The sequence below is a fragment of the Tursiops truncatus genome, chromosome 17 (assembly GCF_011762595.2).
Source record: "Tursiops truncatus isolate mTurTru1 chromosome 17, mTurTru1.mat.Y, whole genome shotgun sequence".
Lineage (NCBI taxonomy): Eukaryota > Metazoa > Chordata > Mammalia > Artiodactyla > Delphinidae > Tursiops > Tursiops truncatus.
The window spans coordinates 4,630,900-4,647,655 of record NC_047050.1 but is presented as its reverse complement, the minus strand read 5'-3'; the positions used below and the strand labels follow the sequence as shown (position 1 = coordinate 4,647,655).

The window sequence follows — 16,756 nt, the reverse complement described above, 5'->3', positions numbered from 1 at the left end:
GGGTCTACGGAACTTCAAACTCAGATTGAAAGAGTTAAGAAATGGGGATTCTATGGATAAAGAAGATGTGGTACATATATACCATGGAATATTACTCATCCATAAAAAAGAATGAAATCATGCCATTTGCAGCAACATGGATGGACCTAGACATAATCATACTGAGTGAAGTCAGTCAGACAGAGACAGACAAATATCATATGATATCACTTACATGTGGAATCTAAAGAAATGAACTTATTTACAAAACAGAAATAGAGTCACAGATAGAACTCTGAAAACAAACTTACAGTTACCAGGGGGACAGCAGGGGACGGGGTGGGGAGGGATAAATCGGCGGATTGGGACTGACATATACACACTGCTATATAAAAAATAGATCACTAGTAAGGACCTACTGTACAGCACAGGAAACTCTACTCGATACTCTGTAATGGCCTATATGGGAAAAGCATCTAAAAAAGTGTGGATACATGTATATGTATAACTGATTCACTTTGCCGTACACCTGAAACTAACACAACATTGTATCAACTATACTCCAATAAAAATTTTTTTTAAAAAATGGGGATTCTACCTTAAAATGAACACATATTAGTAGCTCAGTGAAATTTCTGATCCCAACTAAAGTGAAATCTATAAAGCCCTTCTATGTCATTTTATTTAACATAATAGGATTTTAACCTCTCAGATATACTAATACTACTAGTGATAAATATTAGACCTAACATATACTGAGAAATAGTCTAGCATAGTGGCCAAGACGCAGGCTCTGGGGTTCAGACACTGGCTTTTCCTGTGACCTTCCTGTCACCTAAGCTCAGCTTCCTCATAGATACAAAACATGAATCCAAGGTTGACGCGAGGATCGAACAGATTGAGGTTAACACAGGTAGTCCACTTGCAACGGTGCTGGCTATCCTATGCTCTAATCCTCACCTGTAACCCTAGGAAAGCCAATGAACTGCCTCTACATTTCACCCCCTTAGCATATGGCACGGGTGGGCACAAGAGAAAGTTCTTATTCTTTTTCTTTCTGGCTTTTATTCTGAAAGTTCACACTGATGAGTATTCCCATCAATTTTATTTAGATCAAAAATTATACAAAAAAATAGTGTCTAAGCAGACTCATTTGACAATCTGTCTTTAGCATTTTCTTCATACACATATACATGGGTACCATGAATTGAGTCACTTTTAACTGCTGTTAATTTCCTTTTGGAAGTGTAATAGTTTGATGACACTGTCATTGCAGCGAAAGACCAGTAGATGGCTGTCCACAGAAAGACACAAATACCTGCAGTAAAAGGCTTTACAAGATAATTTTCAAAGAACTACAAAAATTAGTGAAGGAAGGATATGGATACAGATATTGAAAACAAAGACTTTGCAATGGTCTGAAGAATAATTCTTAAACAGATGTGTGGTTCCCAAGGGGAAGGGGGAGTGGAGAAGGAAAAGATTGGGAGTTTGGGGTGAGCAGATGCAAACTATGATATGCAGGATGGATAAACAACAAGGTCCTACTGTAGAGCACAGGGAACTATAATCAATATCCCGTGATAAACCATAGTGGAAAAGAATATGAAAAAGAATACATATATTATGAATCACTTTGCTGTCCAGCAGAAACTAACACAACATTGTGAATCAACTATACTTAAATAAAAATTTTTTAAAGAATATTTTTAAATTTTAAAATGAGACAGAAATTTAGTTCTATTTTTCACACTGAAATCTTCATTGCACTGCTGGAAGAAGTATCTATTGGGGCGTAACCTTCCCAGAGGGCAATTTACTTAATACCAAAGTATTTAAAATATGCTTATGCTTTGATGAAGCCACCAAAGAATAAGTGTATCTAGTCATTGATCTAAGGCATTAAGGCTGAGTTGAAAGATGTGTCTACAGCAGTGGTTCTCATCTGGGGGTGGTCTTGCCCCACAGGGGATATTTGACAATGTCTAGGGACATGTTTGTCACAACTGAAGGGGAGGGACTGGTACAGGCATCTAGTGGGCAGAGGCCAGGATACCGCTAAACATCCTACAATGCATAGGAAAGACTCATGTGTCCCCAGATGTCAACTGTGCTGAGACTGAGAAATCCTGGTCTAGAAGCATGTACCTCATGGTACTGTTTGTAAGAGGTGAAGCGGGGAAAACACCTTAAGTGTCTAAAAACAGAGGACTAGTTCAATAAATCATGAATGACCCATCCATACAGTACAGTCATTAAAAGGAATGTTGCAGAAGCATATTTATTGTGCAAAATATTCAGTGGATAAAGCTTACCAAACTGTATATACAGTATAAGCTCACATTTTAAAGGGATATGTATGTATCTGAAAGTGTAAACAGGTGGTTTATCTCTAAATGTGGGGTTCTGCATTTTAATCTTCTTTTGTGCTTATTGTTAATATTTAATTTTTCTCCAGTGAATATTTCACATCTAATGTTAGAATGTTACATTTTTAATTGAAATCTGGGGACTACTGCAGTTGATAACTTTCAAGAGGAAAATATGACAAAATGTTTGAAACGAAATCTTATATGAACTTCAAAATAATGATCTTTTCATTGCATTTGTCTAATATCTCAACCAGCTGTTTCCTTAGTGCTAGTCACATCAATCATTTTTCCCATAAATGCTGGGCCATCTCTTGCCTTTTACTATGCTGAAGTTCTTTTTCTATAATCAAGGAAACCTAAGAATAGATGCACCAGATTTGTTATTGAAAAAACCCCACAAATGTACTTCTCAAGCACTCCACCATTGAATTTCTGGCTGTCTTTTGAGCACTGGTAAAACCTGAATGCTACTCAAGTAAGCTTTCTCTGAAGATTCGTACTCGGTATTAATGCAGCGGGGGTCGATCACCGCCCAGGGCGCTTGGGCAACTGCATTTTCGTCTGTCTGTGGCTGGTAGCCATGCCAAGACGTGAAAGCCGTAAGTTTTGAAGTCTCATTGAGGTTACAACTAGTAAAACAAGAATGCTGGTTTTCGGACTTTCTGCTGCAAATTCTACTCATAAAGTATTTACAGCCAATGCATGACATTTTAAAATAACTGAACTGGAAAATATCCAAATTTTGACATTTAAGGTTTTTTTTTTTTGCGGTATGCGGGCCTTTCACTGCTGCGGCCTCTCCCGTTGCGGAGCACAGGCTCCGGACGCGCAGACTCAGTGGCTATGGCTCACGGGCCCAGCCGCTCCGCGGCATATGGGATCTTCCCGGACCGGGGCACGAACCCGTGTCCCCTGTATTGGCAGACAGACTCTCAACCACTGCGCCACCAGGGAAGCCCTAAGTTATTTGTTAAATGGAAGCAAAATCTAGTAGATATTCTTTGGGAGCCGAAGAAAGCCAGGTATTAGCTGTGCCTGATCATCTCCAAATAAGTAAGTCAACGGTATTATTTGATGTACGTTTTAAGTATAATTCCCCTCCAAGGAACAGAAGTGAAAGGCTCAAGAAAGGCCCCTAATTGGAGGGGTCAGATCTGTGGCGCTGAACAAATAACTCTTCTGCCCTCAGGTTCACCTGTAAAACCATACGACGTTATTTACTCTTGCTTCTGCCCCGTATCAAAGCCCAACTCACCTATTTCGTCCTACGTAACCACTCCGTCATCTTTAAGGATATGTGTCCTCATCTCTCCTGGCCACCCAGGTCAGCTGCCCGCTCTCGGTCTGTCCACTGTACTTTGTCCTAGTATTAAGGAGTATTAGGGAGGTCCTCAAGGGTCTCATCCAACATCACTTTATCCGGAGATAACACGCTTTCGAATTAGGTGGAGAGCCGGGGTCTCCAGGCGGGGCCTGGGTTGCACGACACACCCCGGGGCAGGCGCGGCAGCCCGGCGTGTTCGCCCTCGCGTCCCGGGAGGGGGAAGAACCACGCTCAGGTGCTTTTCAGAAACAGACCGCACATGCTTCTGCCGGTCTGGGAAGCCAGAAGATGAACTACCGCGAAGGAATGTTCCAGGTTATGAAAAATAACTGCTAATTTAAAGAATAAAAACTGACCCAGGTTATCAGTCATTTCCCCTAATATCCACGTGAGTTAACTCAGAAGAGTTACCCGTTTGTTTAGAGCACGAGTGATTCGGTTTGTACGGGAAGAAGCTTTGCAGGGTAGACTCCACAAGCACAGGAGTCGTTCTGACTCCTTAGAAGCCGGCGGTCGGCGAACCAGGACGGAGGAGTTTGTGGAGTTTTAGGCCAGGTCGCAGTCTCCCCATCATCCCCGCCAGGTGCCCTGAGGACCGCGGCTGCGCCTCACCCGACGGCGCTCTGACTCCGCCGGGCCAACAGGGAGCGCGCGCGGCCGCACCTGGCCGCCCCTCTGCTCGCGCCTCCGCCTTAGAGCCCGCCAGGCGATTCCTCTTCCGGGGCAGCGCGGAGGGGCGTGCGGGACCCGGATGCAGACGCGAGCGCGGCTATATAAGGGCCCGGCAGGCCGCACGCGTGCCTCTTGGAGGAAGACGCGGTAGCAGCTGTCGGGGAGTTTCGAGCTTCTCACTCCGGCCCCCGCTCCTGACTCACCGCTGTTCGCTCTCGCGGAGGAACAAGTCGGTCAGGAAGCCGCACCGCAGCCATGGTGAGTCGAGGGCGTCCCGGTCGGATCTCGGGGGGTGGGTGTGGGGGGGTGCCGGGCTGGCGGGAGGAGACGGGACTCGCTTGTCCGGGGAAGGGGGCTGGTGAGCGCGCTCGTACCCGGGAGGTGATAGGCTGCCTCCAAGGTGCCTCTTTATCTTCTCATCTGTGGGGCAACAGGCTTTTAAAGACACCGGCAAGACTCCCGTGGAGCCCGAGGTGGCGATCCACCGGATTCGGATCACTCTCACCAGCCGCAACGTGAAGTCGCTGGAGAAGGGTCAGTGCGGTGGCTCCGGGGGCGGGGGACGGGCTCTGGCGGGAGCAGCGGCGAGCTGGGCTTGTGAGGCTCGAGGAGGCCGAGCAAGGACGGCCCCTCGGCGTGGACCGCGCCCTCCCCCCGCCGCTGGCGATGAGGAGATGCTTACTGGGTTGAGTTGCGGTGATAGTCGCGTACGCTATTCTGAGCCGGCGGCCTTGGAGGCCGGTAAGGCCGCCCCTGTCGTGAGCGAGGGCCCAGACGCTTTTCCCCGCTTGTAGTGTGTGCCGACCTGATCAGAGGCGCGAAGGAGAAGAACCTCAAGGTGAAGGGGCCGGTGCGGATGCCCACCAAGGTGAGAGCCTTGGCGCTCCGGGGCGCGGGGGGCCGCCGGGCGGCTTCGGGCCTAGCGCGCAGCCCTGCTGTTCGGAGCGCCCCGCCGGGGGGGTTGCGGAGCGCGGCGCTCCCGCAGCCTGGGTGCCTGGTGTCCTCTGTCTTCTGCTGCAGACCCTGAGAATAACGACGAGGAAAACCCCCTGCGGGGAAGGTTCTAAGACTTGGGACCGTTTCCAGATGAGGATCCACAAGCGCCTCATTGACCTGCACAGCCCTTCCGAGATTGTCAAGCAGATCACTTCCATCAGCATCGAGCCCGGGGTCGAGGTGGAAGTCACCATTGCAGATGCTTGAGCCAGCGGCTCTAATAAATTGATAATCGGCCGTTAAGCTTCGTGGGCTCTCATTCCTGACCCTGACGGGCCTTAGGGAGGGAGTCGTACTCCGGAATTCATTGCACCTTGTAGCAGGGTGACGAGAAGTAGGTGGGTAGCCTGGGTTCCGCTCTTCCTCGTTGCATCTTGCAGGGCCCACTGAGTCAGTTTGCACGTGACGTTTGAACGCTGAACCGCATTAGCTACAGAACGTGTGAGACCTTGCGTTGGAGGTGAGTACGCACAGCTCTGGCCGCCTGTGGGAGCCCTTCCCAGGAACACGTGTCTGCGTTCTACTCTGGGAGACCTGACTTGATAGATACGGGGTACTGTCAAAAGTTTCTGGGGCGATTCTCGCGTGTACAGCCATGGTTAAGAGCCTGACGCACTGGAGGACAAGTAGCTCGGGGAAGGTAACACCTTAGGTTTCCAGCCCCGGCTCTGCCCGGTGGTCATGGCTCCTTTTAAACTTGGCAGATTTCGAAATGTTTTTGAAACTTTGTTAATTTTATAGACGCCGGTGCCTTGATATTTTAGATTAGAATAGAAACGATCCCAGTGCTTAGATTAATGTTAGGTTACATCTGTAGACGAGCTTTACATAATCTTCCTGGAATTATTTTTCACTGAATGTATGTAGGTCGTCCAGTAGGAGGCTACATTAACGTGTAGTTTGCACATAGACATTAGCTTCATAAATTTACGTCAGCCTTAGGCCCGAAAAGCACATCGCATAGGTCACGTTCCGTTTATTCAGGCCCCCGTCGGCACAGTAGCGGATGACACTGCTTAACTACCGGGCTCTGCTTACGTGTTACATCTTCTTGAATGTTCCCATTGTGTAGATATAGGAACTGGTTTTGAGGTTAAACTTGCCCGGCGTCCTAGGCTTAATAGCATAGCTGAGATTTCAGTGGGCCCATGGGTTGAGAATCCATCTTGATGTCCCATTAAAAGTATTAAATTTTTGCTATTAGTTTATAATCTGATGGATTTGCTAAATACGTGTTTTTCTGTTAGAGAAAATTTCAAGAAGTATCTCTGACAAGTATATAAGCATTTTACAAATGATAAAATTCTCCTCAGAAAATGTCCTCCCATTTGCTACTCTTAGTAGAATCACAGTAATGAGATTCCCGCCTTTCCTCTGGGCTGGGGTCTAGTCCACTTTGGACTGCCTTGTCCACTGGCTTCAGTTACCATCTGTGCAGTGTTCAGATTTCTGTATACATCCGGCTGTGTGCCACGAACCAGCACCTCAGCGCCCACAGACCCTCCTGTTCTGTCTTCTCTCCCAGTGCCTGGCCACCACGCGCCACACAGCCGCTCAGAATGGCTCTTCTCATCCCTTAACCCTCCCCCTGCTGTTCTTTCCAACGTCCAGGTCCTTTTGATTCTAATTTTTTCTCTTAGCAGGTCTCCACAAAATATGGGATTTTGAAAAGGGATTTCAGTGGCGCAGAACCTGGGAAGAACTATGCTAAGGTTAACCATTTGTAACAGCATTAAGCCAGATCATCAACTTTTATTAAACTAATTAGCTTGGGGAAACAGGAAGAATTGAAGTTTCATTGTAACTGTTCTATAGACATTGGGCTGTAAAGACTTCAGTAAGAGTTAGACAGGAGTCTGGTTCGGTTCCTGAGGCCAGCGGCGATCCATTCTCCTTTCCTAGAGAAGCTGGTGTTCTCAGTTTAACTCTAGAAGTTGGGAAGAAAATAATCAGCCTGGCAGCGAAACTACTAACTTGTCCTCTAGCCCAATTTTCAGGATTCTTTGCACTAGAAGTGCAAAGAGAGCTGTTATGGTAGTGGTTAAGATCATTTTAACATTCAAGTACCTGGTAATGTGTGGCCCCAGATGGAAATTCCAGCAAGCTTGTTTCAGTACTCTTAAGTGTATTGCAACTCAGAAGTCTTTGGAATATGTGATCAATATCCTGAGAACTGGTTGTAAAAAGATCTCAGTTCTGTGAAAACTAAGCTACTTACGGCTAAAGAGTAGATTATTGTGCAAAATGTGCCATCATTGAGTCAGAAGGTACTGAAGGTATTGGAACAGCCTAAAGGCTTTCGTACAGTTCTGGAGTTCAGCCGGTGGCATGCCAAAGCGACCGATGCTTCACAAATTGTAATTTATCACACTCAAATAGTTGGAGTTGTATTTAAGCTGTAAGCAATACTTAGGGCCTTTAATACAGCTAAAATACGGCACTTAAGATTTGGGGAACTATTATCTTCAATCCCTTGAACACTCAAAATGCCTGCTTGGAAATAAAACCCCTACAGGGCCTTTGAGTGTTACTAGTAGCAAACCACAAAGTAAAGGTAGTTTACATAGTGGCGACGATGCCAGTGATTCTGTGTCGTAGGCCAGCTTGTATGGGTTAGGGAGGGAGAGGAAGGTTGAAAATGGGAGGCCTCTGCGGTCCTTACCTCATTCCCTTTAGGGTCACAGAGTACTTCTCTTCTAGACATGGTGGCTACACGAAACGTGGCAGGAACATAATAAGGCTGTGCGTTGCTAGATCAGATTTTTTCACCTGACATCCCTAAGTATGTATGTTCAGGATCTGGGATGTCAAGTGAATGGGCAGGAGTGTAGAATTCTTGGCCATGCTGTCAAATCTGTTCCAAACGTAATTGCCTGGATATGTGGGCTTGATAAGGTACCTCTTGGAGCCTCAGTTATCATGTGCAAAATGAAGGTACTTGTATCTGTCTCGAGGGTGTGTTGGGTGTTCCTTTGTCTCTCTGGGAGACATTTTCCAAAAAAACGAAGACTGGTTTGCCAAGTGCATAGATTTCTCCCACGGGGACCTTGATTCCCCCAGGATATGTGGTACACTGCTGACAGTGGTATTGGTCATATTACTTACAAGGGCATTTTGAGAAGTGTACTTGAATCCCCAGGGGCCTGGCCTTTCTGACTGCATCCTTCTTCACCAAAAAAGTGACTAGGCTGGTCTAACTCTACCGGAGAACCTGGCAGCGCCAAAATTTCAGCCTTTTGAAAGTAAGGAGCTAAGTCAGTTCTTAACTTCCTTCATTCTCTGAACAGTATATTTCACTTTCTTAGCAAATTAAACTTGCAGAATGAAAGAACTTGATCCTTCTGTACATTCTGTCCTATAAAGTGCTTTTCTTTATATAGAACCCATCCCAAAAGGTATTGTTAATACTATATTCAGAACTTTTCACGTGAATATAGTGTATGTGATTTTTATCTATCTCCTCTTAGCTATATAAAATCTGTATCTCCTTTTTAAAAATACAAATGAGAATACTGAACATTCTGTAAATTATTTTTGTCTTGATGTGTCTGGGATGCGTTTCTGTATCTGCACATACCTCATTTCTTCCAGTGAGTCCTGCATTGTGTGAGTGCCCCTTATTCATTTAACTGCACTCTTGATGGACTTAATAGACACTTCCCGCTTTTTTGCTATTAAAAGCACTTCAGTAAATACGTTTTTAATATTTGTTCACTTGTACAACTATGTAAGATACGTTCCTGGAAGTTGAATTTCTGAATTTTGATTGAATTGTAGATATTTATATATAGTGGCTGATATAAAAGAATTAGAAAGTCAGGTATTAAAGAACATTTACTGTGGGTGTGTATATGAATGTTTTTCTAGGTTAGATAAAAGAAACTTTAAGATACTATCAAATGGATGCCCTCAAATGACTGCCCATTTATATTCCTACCAGTAGTGGAAATGCAGTGATGTCCATCTGCTGGACAAAGACAATCTCATTATTTTAGCTTTGCCCTCCATTTGTTTACTTTCTCTTTCTGAGGCTCCTATTGATTGGATAACCCTTCTGGAGGTCCTGTGTGTCGCTTTCTTTCATATGCTCTTTTAGTCTTTTATTGTGTGGGACATTTCTTGGACTTTCTCACCTAGCACTTTCATTGATTTTTTTCATGTTGTCAATTTTTTAAAAAAAATTCCCTTATTCTGGAAAATTTCAAACGTATGCAGAAGTAGAGGGAATGGTATAATGAACCCAGTCAGCTTTAAGAATTGTCAGCTGATGCCAGTCTTATTTCATGTATAACTCCATCCTCTCCCCCAATCAACCCTCAAATTATTTTGAACTTAATCCCAGACATATTTTTGATGCACATTTATTTTTCAGTGTATTCACTTCGAAAACATAAGGACTCTTTTTTTTTTTTTTTTTAACGGTTCAGTAGTGTTGAGTATATTCCCATTGCTGCAAAAGCTTTCCAGAACTTTCCACCTTGCAAAACTGGCATTTTATACCCAGTAAACAACTGCCCATTTTCCCCTCCCCCTAGCCCTGACAACCACCATTCTAATTTTTGTGTTTCCGACTTCATGTAAGTGGAATCCTGCAAAATGTCCTTTAGGTTCATCCCTGTGCCATGAGATTTTTTTCTTTTTTTAAGGCTAATAATTCCATTGCACACATATATATATATACACATACATACACCACATTTCTTTATCCATTTATCCCTCGATGGACATTTGGCTTGCTTCCACCTCTTGACTTGTGAATAATGCTGCAGTGAACACAGGAGTACTAATATCTCTTCAAGATCATTTCAGGTCTTGGATATATACCCAGGAGTGGGATTGCTGGATCATAAGGTATAATGTATTTTTTTATTTTTTGAGAAACCTTAATGTTTTCCTTAGTGGCTGTACCATTTTACATTCCCACGAAGGGTTCCAGTATCTCCACATCGTCATCAGCACTTATTTTCTGGTTTTTATTTTTGTTTTTTTTTTTTTTTTTTTTTTGCAGTACACGGGCCCTCACTGTTGTGGCCTCTCCTGCTGCGGAGCACAGGCTCCGGACGCGCAGGCTCAGCGGCCATGGCTCACGGGCCCAGCCGCTCCGCCGCATGTGGGATCCTCCTGAACCGCGGCACGAACCCGTGTCCCCCGCATCGGCAGGCGGACTCTCAACCACTGCGCCGCCAGGGAAGCCCTATCTGTGCTGCCTTTTAGCTCATCGACCACCCGTTACTATTTTGAATTACTTGGTAGTTCATGGATCTCTCCTTCTCTGGGGTTGGCTCCTGGAGACTTATTCCGATCAGGTGGTTGGGCTGTGTTTCCCTTTTCTTTGTATGCCATGTAATCTTTTATTGGGAATTGGGCATTTGGAAAAACAGCCACCTCTCCCAGTCTCTGGACTGGCCTTGTATGGGGGAAGTCATCTCAGCTAGAGATTTGGGGGACCTTTCAACCCTTTTCTGGGGATGCATCTTTTCTGGGCTTGTGTGTATGATTTCCTAGTTAGACTTGCCACTGTTTTCTTCTCAGAAGCCTGCAGTCTCTTACTCCCTCTGGTGTCTGTCTGTGGTACTGCATTCCCCACGGTATAACTTGGACAGAACATGACTGTTCTCAAGGGCCCCCCAACCTGGCATCCCTCCCATCAGTGTCCTGAGTCAGAGAGACAGAAACTAGTCTCTTAGGCAGCCCCTCAAAAAGCCAAAACTTTGGACTCATGTGTCACTCTTTTTTTTCCCTCCCAGGAGAGAAGCTGGGAGTTTTCTGGTCTTCTGTCCTCACTGGGGGAGTGGGAGGGACTAGGGCAGGCGAAATGCGAGGAATGTTCTTACATCCTGTGTGGCTCTTCTTGGCTTCGTGCTCACCTGGTGCTGCAGCCTCTTCCCTGGATTCTGGAGTTCTCACAAGGACACTGGTCTGTGTATCCCTGCTAGGTCGTTGTCTCTGATTGGGAATGAGGGTCTGGAGCTTCTATTCCTCTGTCTCGCTGACGTCACCCTAAGGACTCTTGCTGAAATATAATCAAATATCATTGTTACCACTAAAAATAGCAGTAATCTCAATATCCTTAAATATCCAGTAGTAGTCAAATTTCCTTGAATGGTTTTATTGCGTATTTATTTGAATAGGGATCTAACTGATTGATGTGTTTCTCAAATTTCTTTCAATCTAGTGGTTCCCCTTCCATCTAAGAAATCATTTAAATACACACAGGCCTCATTTTGCATGGGACCAGAGAAAATAAACACGCAAGCTGAAAACATGCAAAATGGTCCTAAATAATCAATAGGAAAAAAATATGATTGTTCTGTGCCTATAAAATTTTACAAAATATTAAGTCTTTTGCTTTCAGTTATAACTGTAAAGGAAAATGTAAAATAGTAGAACTTATATTTAATATACTATCATCTGAAATATTAGTAATATTGAGAATTAAAGTATTCTGTGTCTTTGTTAAAAAAGCAAAAAACAAAAACCCAAACTTAATCAATAGTAATTTGAACAGTGTTTGTCTTCTCATCACATAACTTACAAGCATTTTTTTCTATGCCTTGGTGAGTTGTCATATTTCTAACTTTGGTCATGAAATATTTCTGGATTCTTTTTAATGTGTGCTTTTTAATGGTATCCCTCCTCTGGAACATCATCGTCCTTCTCATCACAACAGCTTTCCTTATTCATCTCAGTAAGTCTGTCTTCACTAAGTCCCTTTGGCTGCATCTCTGAGCCTCTCAGTGTTGCACTGTCAACACGCCCATGGTCCACTGTTTGTTCCATAACCCCATTTACATTTGATTCAAACTTCACTTCCATCGTTCTCACACTTTGTTCCTTTGCTGTGCTTTTGTCTTCGTTGGCCAGTTTCCTGTTCTAGCTCTCCATTTTTGTAAAATGTCATGTGGGTTTATTGCTGGGAGACACAGCAGCAACACAGCTACATGCTTTGTTGTCTTTGCTGCCCCTGTGAAGATTGAATAACACATGCTTGGTGACCAATCACTAGACTTTGAAAGAAATGACATTCTATGTGTGTGTGTTATTTACTCGGTGAATTGTGGACTGAAGAGCTAGCCACAGAGTTTATCCTCTGTGCAGTTATTCACAAATGATATACTGTAGTAGCTGTTAACAGGAACTGTGTTCGTGGGGACGGGTGGTGTCTCCCTCAACGGTGACAAGCAAAGCTCGTGCTTGCCAGAACCTTGCAAAGCCAAGGCAGCCTGCACTTGTCTTAGAAGCATCTCGTATTTCTTGGGGTCAGTTATCTATTTACTTTGGCTTTTCCTTTTGAAACTATGGGGATCTTTGTTTTCTTTTATTCGTAATTAAGAATTATAATTAAGCTTTTCTTTCTGGTACTGGTCTGGATTTTCCCTAATATGTAGATGGACCTGGTTCTCTGATATGCCTTTCTTCACCATTAGAAGGATTTCCATGGACTGGAATTCCCAGTAGGGTCCACCTATAGGGAGTCAACTGCTATACTGGGGACCCTCACAACAGACACCCCTTAAGTGAAGAGCAACAGTTGGTCACACTTGATACTTTATCTTTTCCCAGGCGTCACTCGACTTACAGATTCTTCCTCATCCAGGACACACCTCGTTAGCAAGAGAGGTGGAGTAACGTGGTGTGGGGTAGAGGCTCCTAAGCAAGGCTGTCCTCAAAAATTGCCTCTGCTCTTCTCTAGCTGAGGCTGTGAGTTATTTATACTTCTGTATCTTAACTTTTCTCATCAATAAAATAACAGTAGTAGAAAATGCCTCATGGAATTGTTTGAAAATGACATGAGTTAATAATATTAATATACGTAGGACAGTGGTTGGCACAGAGTAAGAGCTGTTTAAGTGTTTGAAAATGAATAGCTTTGAATTTCAAGAAATGAAATGGATCTGAAAATAGGCCCCTTTAATTTCTTGTCTCCACATCTGGAACAGTTCCCTGAATACAAGGAGGTTTAAGAAATTTTTTTTCCTGATGAAAAATCAACTAGGTTCCGTGGTGACTGCTTTTGCATTTAAGTAGGTGGTTAATAGGAAGTAAATGTATAAGTTTGAAGGACTAAGTGTGTCCCTGACAGGCCACACAGGCATCGCAGTAGCAATTAAAATGAATTTATCGTACAGCCAGCGAAGAGAGGGAAGAGACACAGCAAAGGCAACTCGGTGACACGATTCCAAACATCTGTTTGCTTCTATTTTTGGTAATCATTGCATTCTCACAGTACTTCAGTCAGAGCTGGGGGAAAGCAAGAACACTACCTATTTAAAGCCCAACAAAAAGACCGTAATAAAATATTCAGCAAAAGTTCTAACAAAGCTGTATTAAACAGAAAAAGAACCGTGGACATTGTTGTCCTGTAAGCGCTTGTCAGGTGTTTCTAATCATATTATTCACTTATGATTGCGCATATTGTGCATCATCAAGTCTCACGTGTCTTCATTTCTAAAGGCATCAACACTGAGCAGGAGTCTTTTTCAAGGACAAATCCCATAAAACTTTCCTTTAAAGAAAATGAGGGAAAACCCACGAGAGCAAGAAGTAAATTGTCTTTTAAAACAGGAAGGAGAAATAAACCAGCTACACTAAAATTAGGAAGCCTCACTGATCCCAATTCAGTCAGTTGTTGCCATGATGTCAGAAAATGATGTTGACAGACGCATGGTCCTTAAAGATGTTTTTATTTTTCCTTTGAAACAGTCTCAAACTTGTATAAAAGCTGCAAGAACAGTACAGAGAACATTTCATCAGCCATTTGGGTGACAATTATCAACATGACATCATCATCCAAATACTTGGGTGTGTATTTCCCCCACACACAACCGTAATACAGCCACCAAAATTAGGGCGCTCACCTTGATCTCATCCTCACGTCTCATTCAGGTTGTGCCAGGTGTCCTAATTTTGCTCTTTAGAGCACGGTATCCAGACCAGAATCAGGCATCTCGCAGAGTTAAAGGCCTCTTTAGTATCATTTAGCCCAGACCTGTTCCTCAGTCTCCCTTTGACCTTCATGACCTTGGCACTTGTGCAGGCTACAGGCGTTGTAGTTTGGACGCCTGCCTTACCCTGCTCAGGCTGCAGCACCACTCAGGACTGCTTCCTGCAAGTGTGCCCCCCTCCTGCACTGAGACCTTCCCGCGCGGGCACGACATGCTGCAGCAGGCCACTGCTCCTGCTCCCTGGGTGGAGGGTCGCACCCATGGCTGAGTTGCTCAGGGAGAGGGATAAAGGGGAAAGAATAGAAGGAAGAGCCTTAAATAGTCTAGAGAAATTGGTATTTGTCTAAACGTGAATTGTAGCAGACAACTTCGAACTCAGTTCATGAAGGCATTCCAAGCAGAATCACAGATTTTAAATACCTTTCCGTTTATGTCAGGAATATTTTGAAGGGTTAAAAAGTGGTCATATTTGACTGATGATTCACTCGGTCTTAAACATTTGATGTGTGTACCCCAAAATGATATTCAATCTCTTTTGCCCAAACTGAAAAATGAAATGCGTAAATTGTATAAAACATTTAAAGTAGTTATAGGTTATTATGAAATTTGGGTTTATATTCTGTAGTGATGTATTCAGGGTTCTCCAGAGAAATAGAACCAATTATATATATATACATATAATATGAAATTTATTGAAATGTATGAAATGCATGATAAATTGTCTCGTGTGATGTGGAGGTTGCCGTGTCCCAAGGTGTGCAGGGTGAGTTGGGGAGCATGAGACCAGGGGGGCTGATGGTGTAGCTCCAGTCTGAGCCCAAAGGCCTGAGAACAGGGGAGGCAACGGTAGAGGTTTCTGAAGACCAACAGGCTGGAGACCCAGGAAGAGCCAATGTTTCTGTTCACGTCTGAAGGCAGGAAAAATCCATGTCGCAGCCCAGAGGCGGTCAGGCAGGCTAAGAGTCCTGCTGCCAGGAGGGTCAGCCTTTGTGTTCTACGCAGGCCTTCAGCTGCCTGGATGAAGCCCACCCACGTTAGGGAGTGCAGTCTGCTTTACTGTCTACAGATTTAACTATTAACCTCATCCAAAAACAACTTCACAGAGACCCCCAGAATAATGTTTGGCCAAGCACCTGGGCACCTCATGGCCTAGTCAAGTTGACACATAAAATTACCATCACAGATGGCAAACTGCGTGTTCCCACAGGGAGTCCTCCTGTGACCCCTGTAACTACTAGTGCATGCCACCGTCACTTTGTTGTTTTTTACACCTGTAACAAAATTTAGCATCTTAACTGTTTTTAAGTCTGTGGTTCAGGATGTTAAATATATTCACATTGCAATGAGGCAGATCTCCAGAACTTCTTCATCTCGCAAAACTGAAACACGATACCCATTAAACAACAGCTTCCTTTCCCACACCCCTTCCTCAGTCCCAAGGCCACCACTCTGTTTCTCAGGGTCTGACTATGTTAGTTGCCTCACATAAGGGAAATCAGACAGTATTTGTCCTTTTGTGACTGGATTATTTCACTTACCCTCCAGGTTCATCCATGTTGTAGCATGTGACAGAATTTTCTTGCTATTTAAGGTTGAATAATACTGCATTGTACCTATACCACATCTTTATCTGTTCATCGATTAGTGAGCATTTAGGTTGTTTCCACCTCTTAGCTATTGTGAATATACTGCTGTGAACATGGGTGTGCAAATATCTCCCAAGACCCTGCTTTCAATTCTCTGGGATAAGTATCCAGAGGTGGCGTTGCTGGACCACGTGGTCTAGCATCACTTTTACCTTGGCTATTGCAGTGGCCTCCTTGCTGCTCTGTCTCCCTGCTTTCACTCTCGTCCCCACCCCCAGGTTCATTGTTTTTTTCATGAGTGTTAGTTATTTTTTAAATATTTAAAACAGATCATGGCAATTTTCTGTTTCAACTTCTCTAATAGAGACTTCCAGTTTCTGCTTGGGAGGTACAGGACTAGAAAGAGTCACTCCCGCCCTTACAGCAATAAGTAAAGCTAAACCTCAAGTTCATGACTTTTCTCAAATTCATCAGGGAGCTGAAGTCTTAAGGCAACCAACTAACCAAATCTGAGGAGAGACTGGTGTCTTCTGGCAGAAACAAGATGCAAGCACTTGCTTACCTGGGGCAGTTACAGCTGCCACGAAGAATCGCACACTTTCGTCTTATAATTTCTTATTTACTTATTAATTTGACTGCGCCGGGTCTTAGTTGCGGCACACAGGATCTTTGTTGCAGCATGTGGGATCATTTAGTTGCGGCATGCGTGCGGCATGTAGTTCCTTGACCAGAGATCGAACCCAGGACCCCTGCAGTGGGAGCACGGAGTCTTACCCACTGGACCACCAGGGAAGTCCCCTTTCATCCTTTATAATTTCTGTGTTTCAGAAATACCTCAATTAGAGAATGTTGCATTCAGAAAAATAATTTTACAGATAAAGT

At 44.1% G+C, this 16,756-nt stretch overlaps 1 protein-coding gene and 1 non-coding gene across 2 annotated transcripts; both read left to right on the top strand.

Annotated features, from left to right (window-relative positions):
• Positions 1 to 4,448: 4,448 nt before the first annotated feature.
• On the top strand, positions 4,449 to 5,586 carry RPS20 (ribosomal protein S20). Its single transcript, XM_004313813.4, has 4 exons — positions 4,449 to 4,605; positions 4,782 to 4,881; positions 5,142 to 5,215; positions 5,368 to 5,586. Exons 1-4 carry the CDS (start codon positions 4,603 to 4,605, stop codon positions 5,548 to 5,550), a joined length of 360 nt encoding a protein of 119 aa, XP_004313861.1. The 5' UTR covers positions 4,449 to 4,602; the 3' UTR covers positions 5,551 to 5,586.
• Positions 5,009 to 5,075, top strand: LOC117308797 (small nucleolar RNA U54). The gene has a single exon (XR_004522973.1). It is a non-coding gene; the product is annotated as a small nucleolar RNA U54 (small nucleolar RNA).
• Positions 5,587 to 16,756: the final 11,170 nt, after the last annotated feature.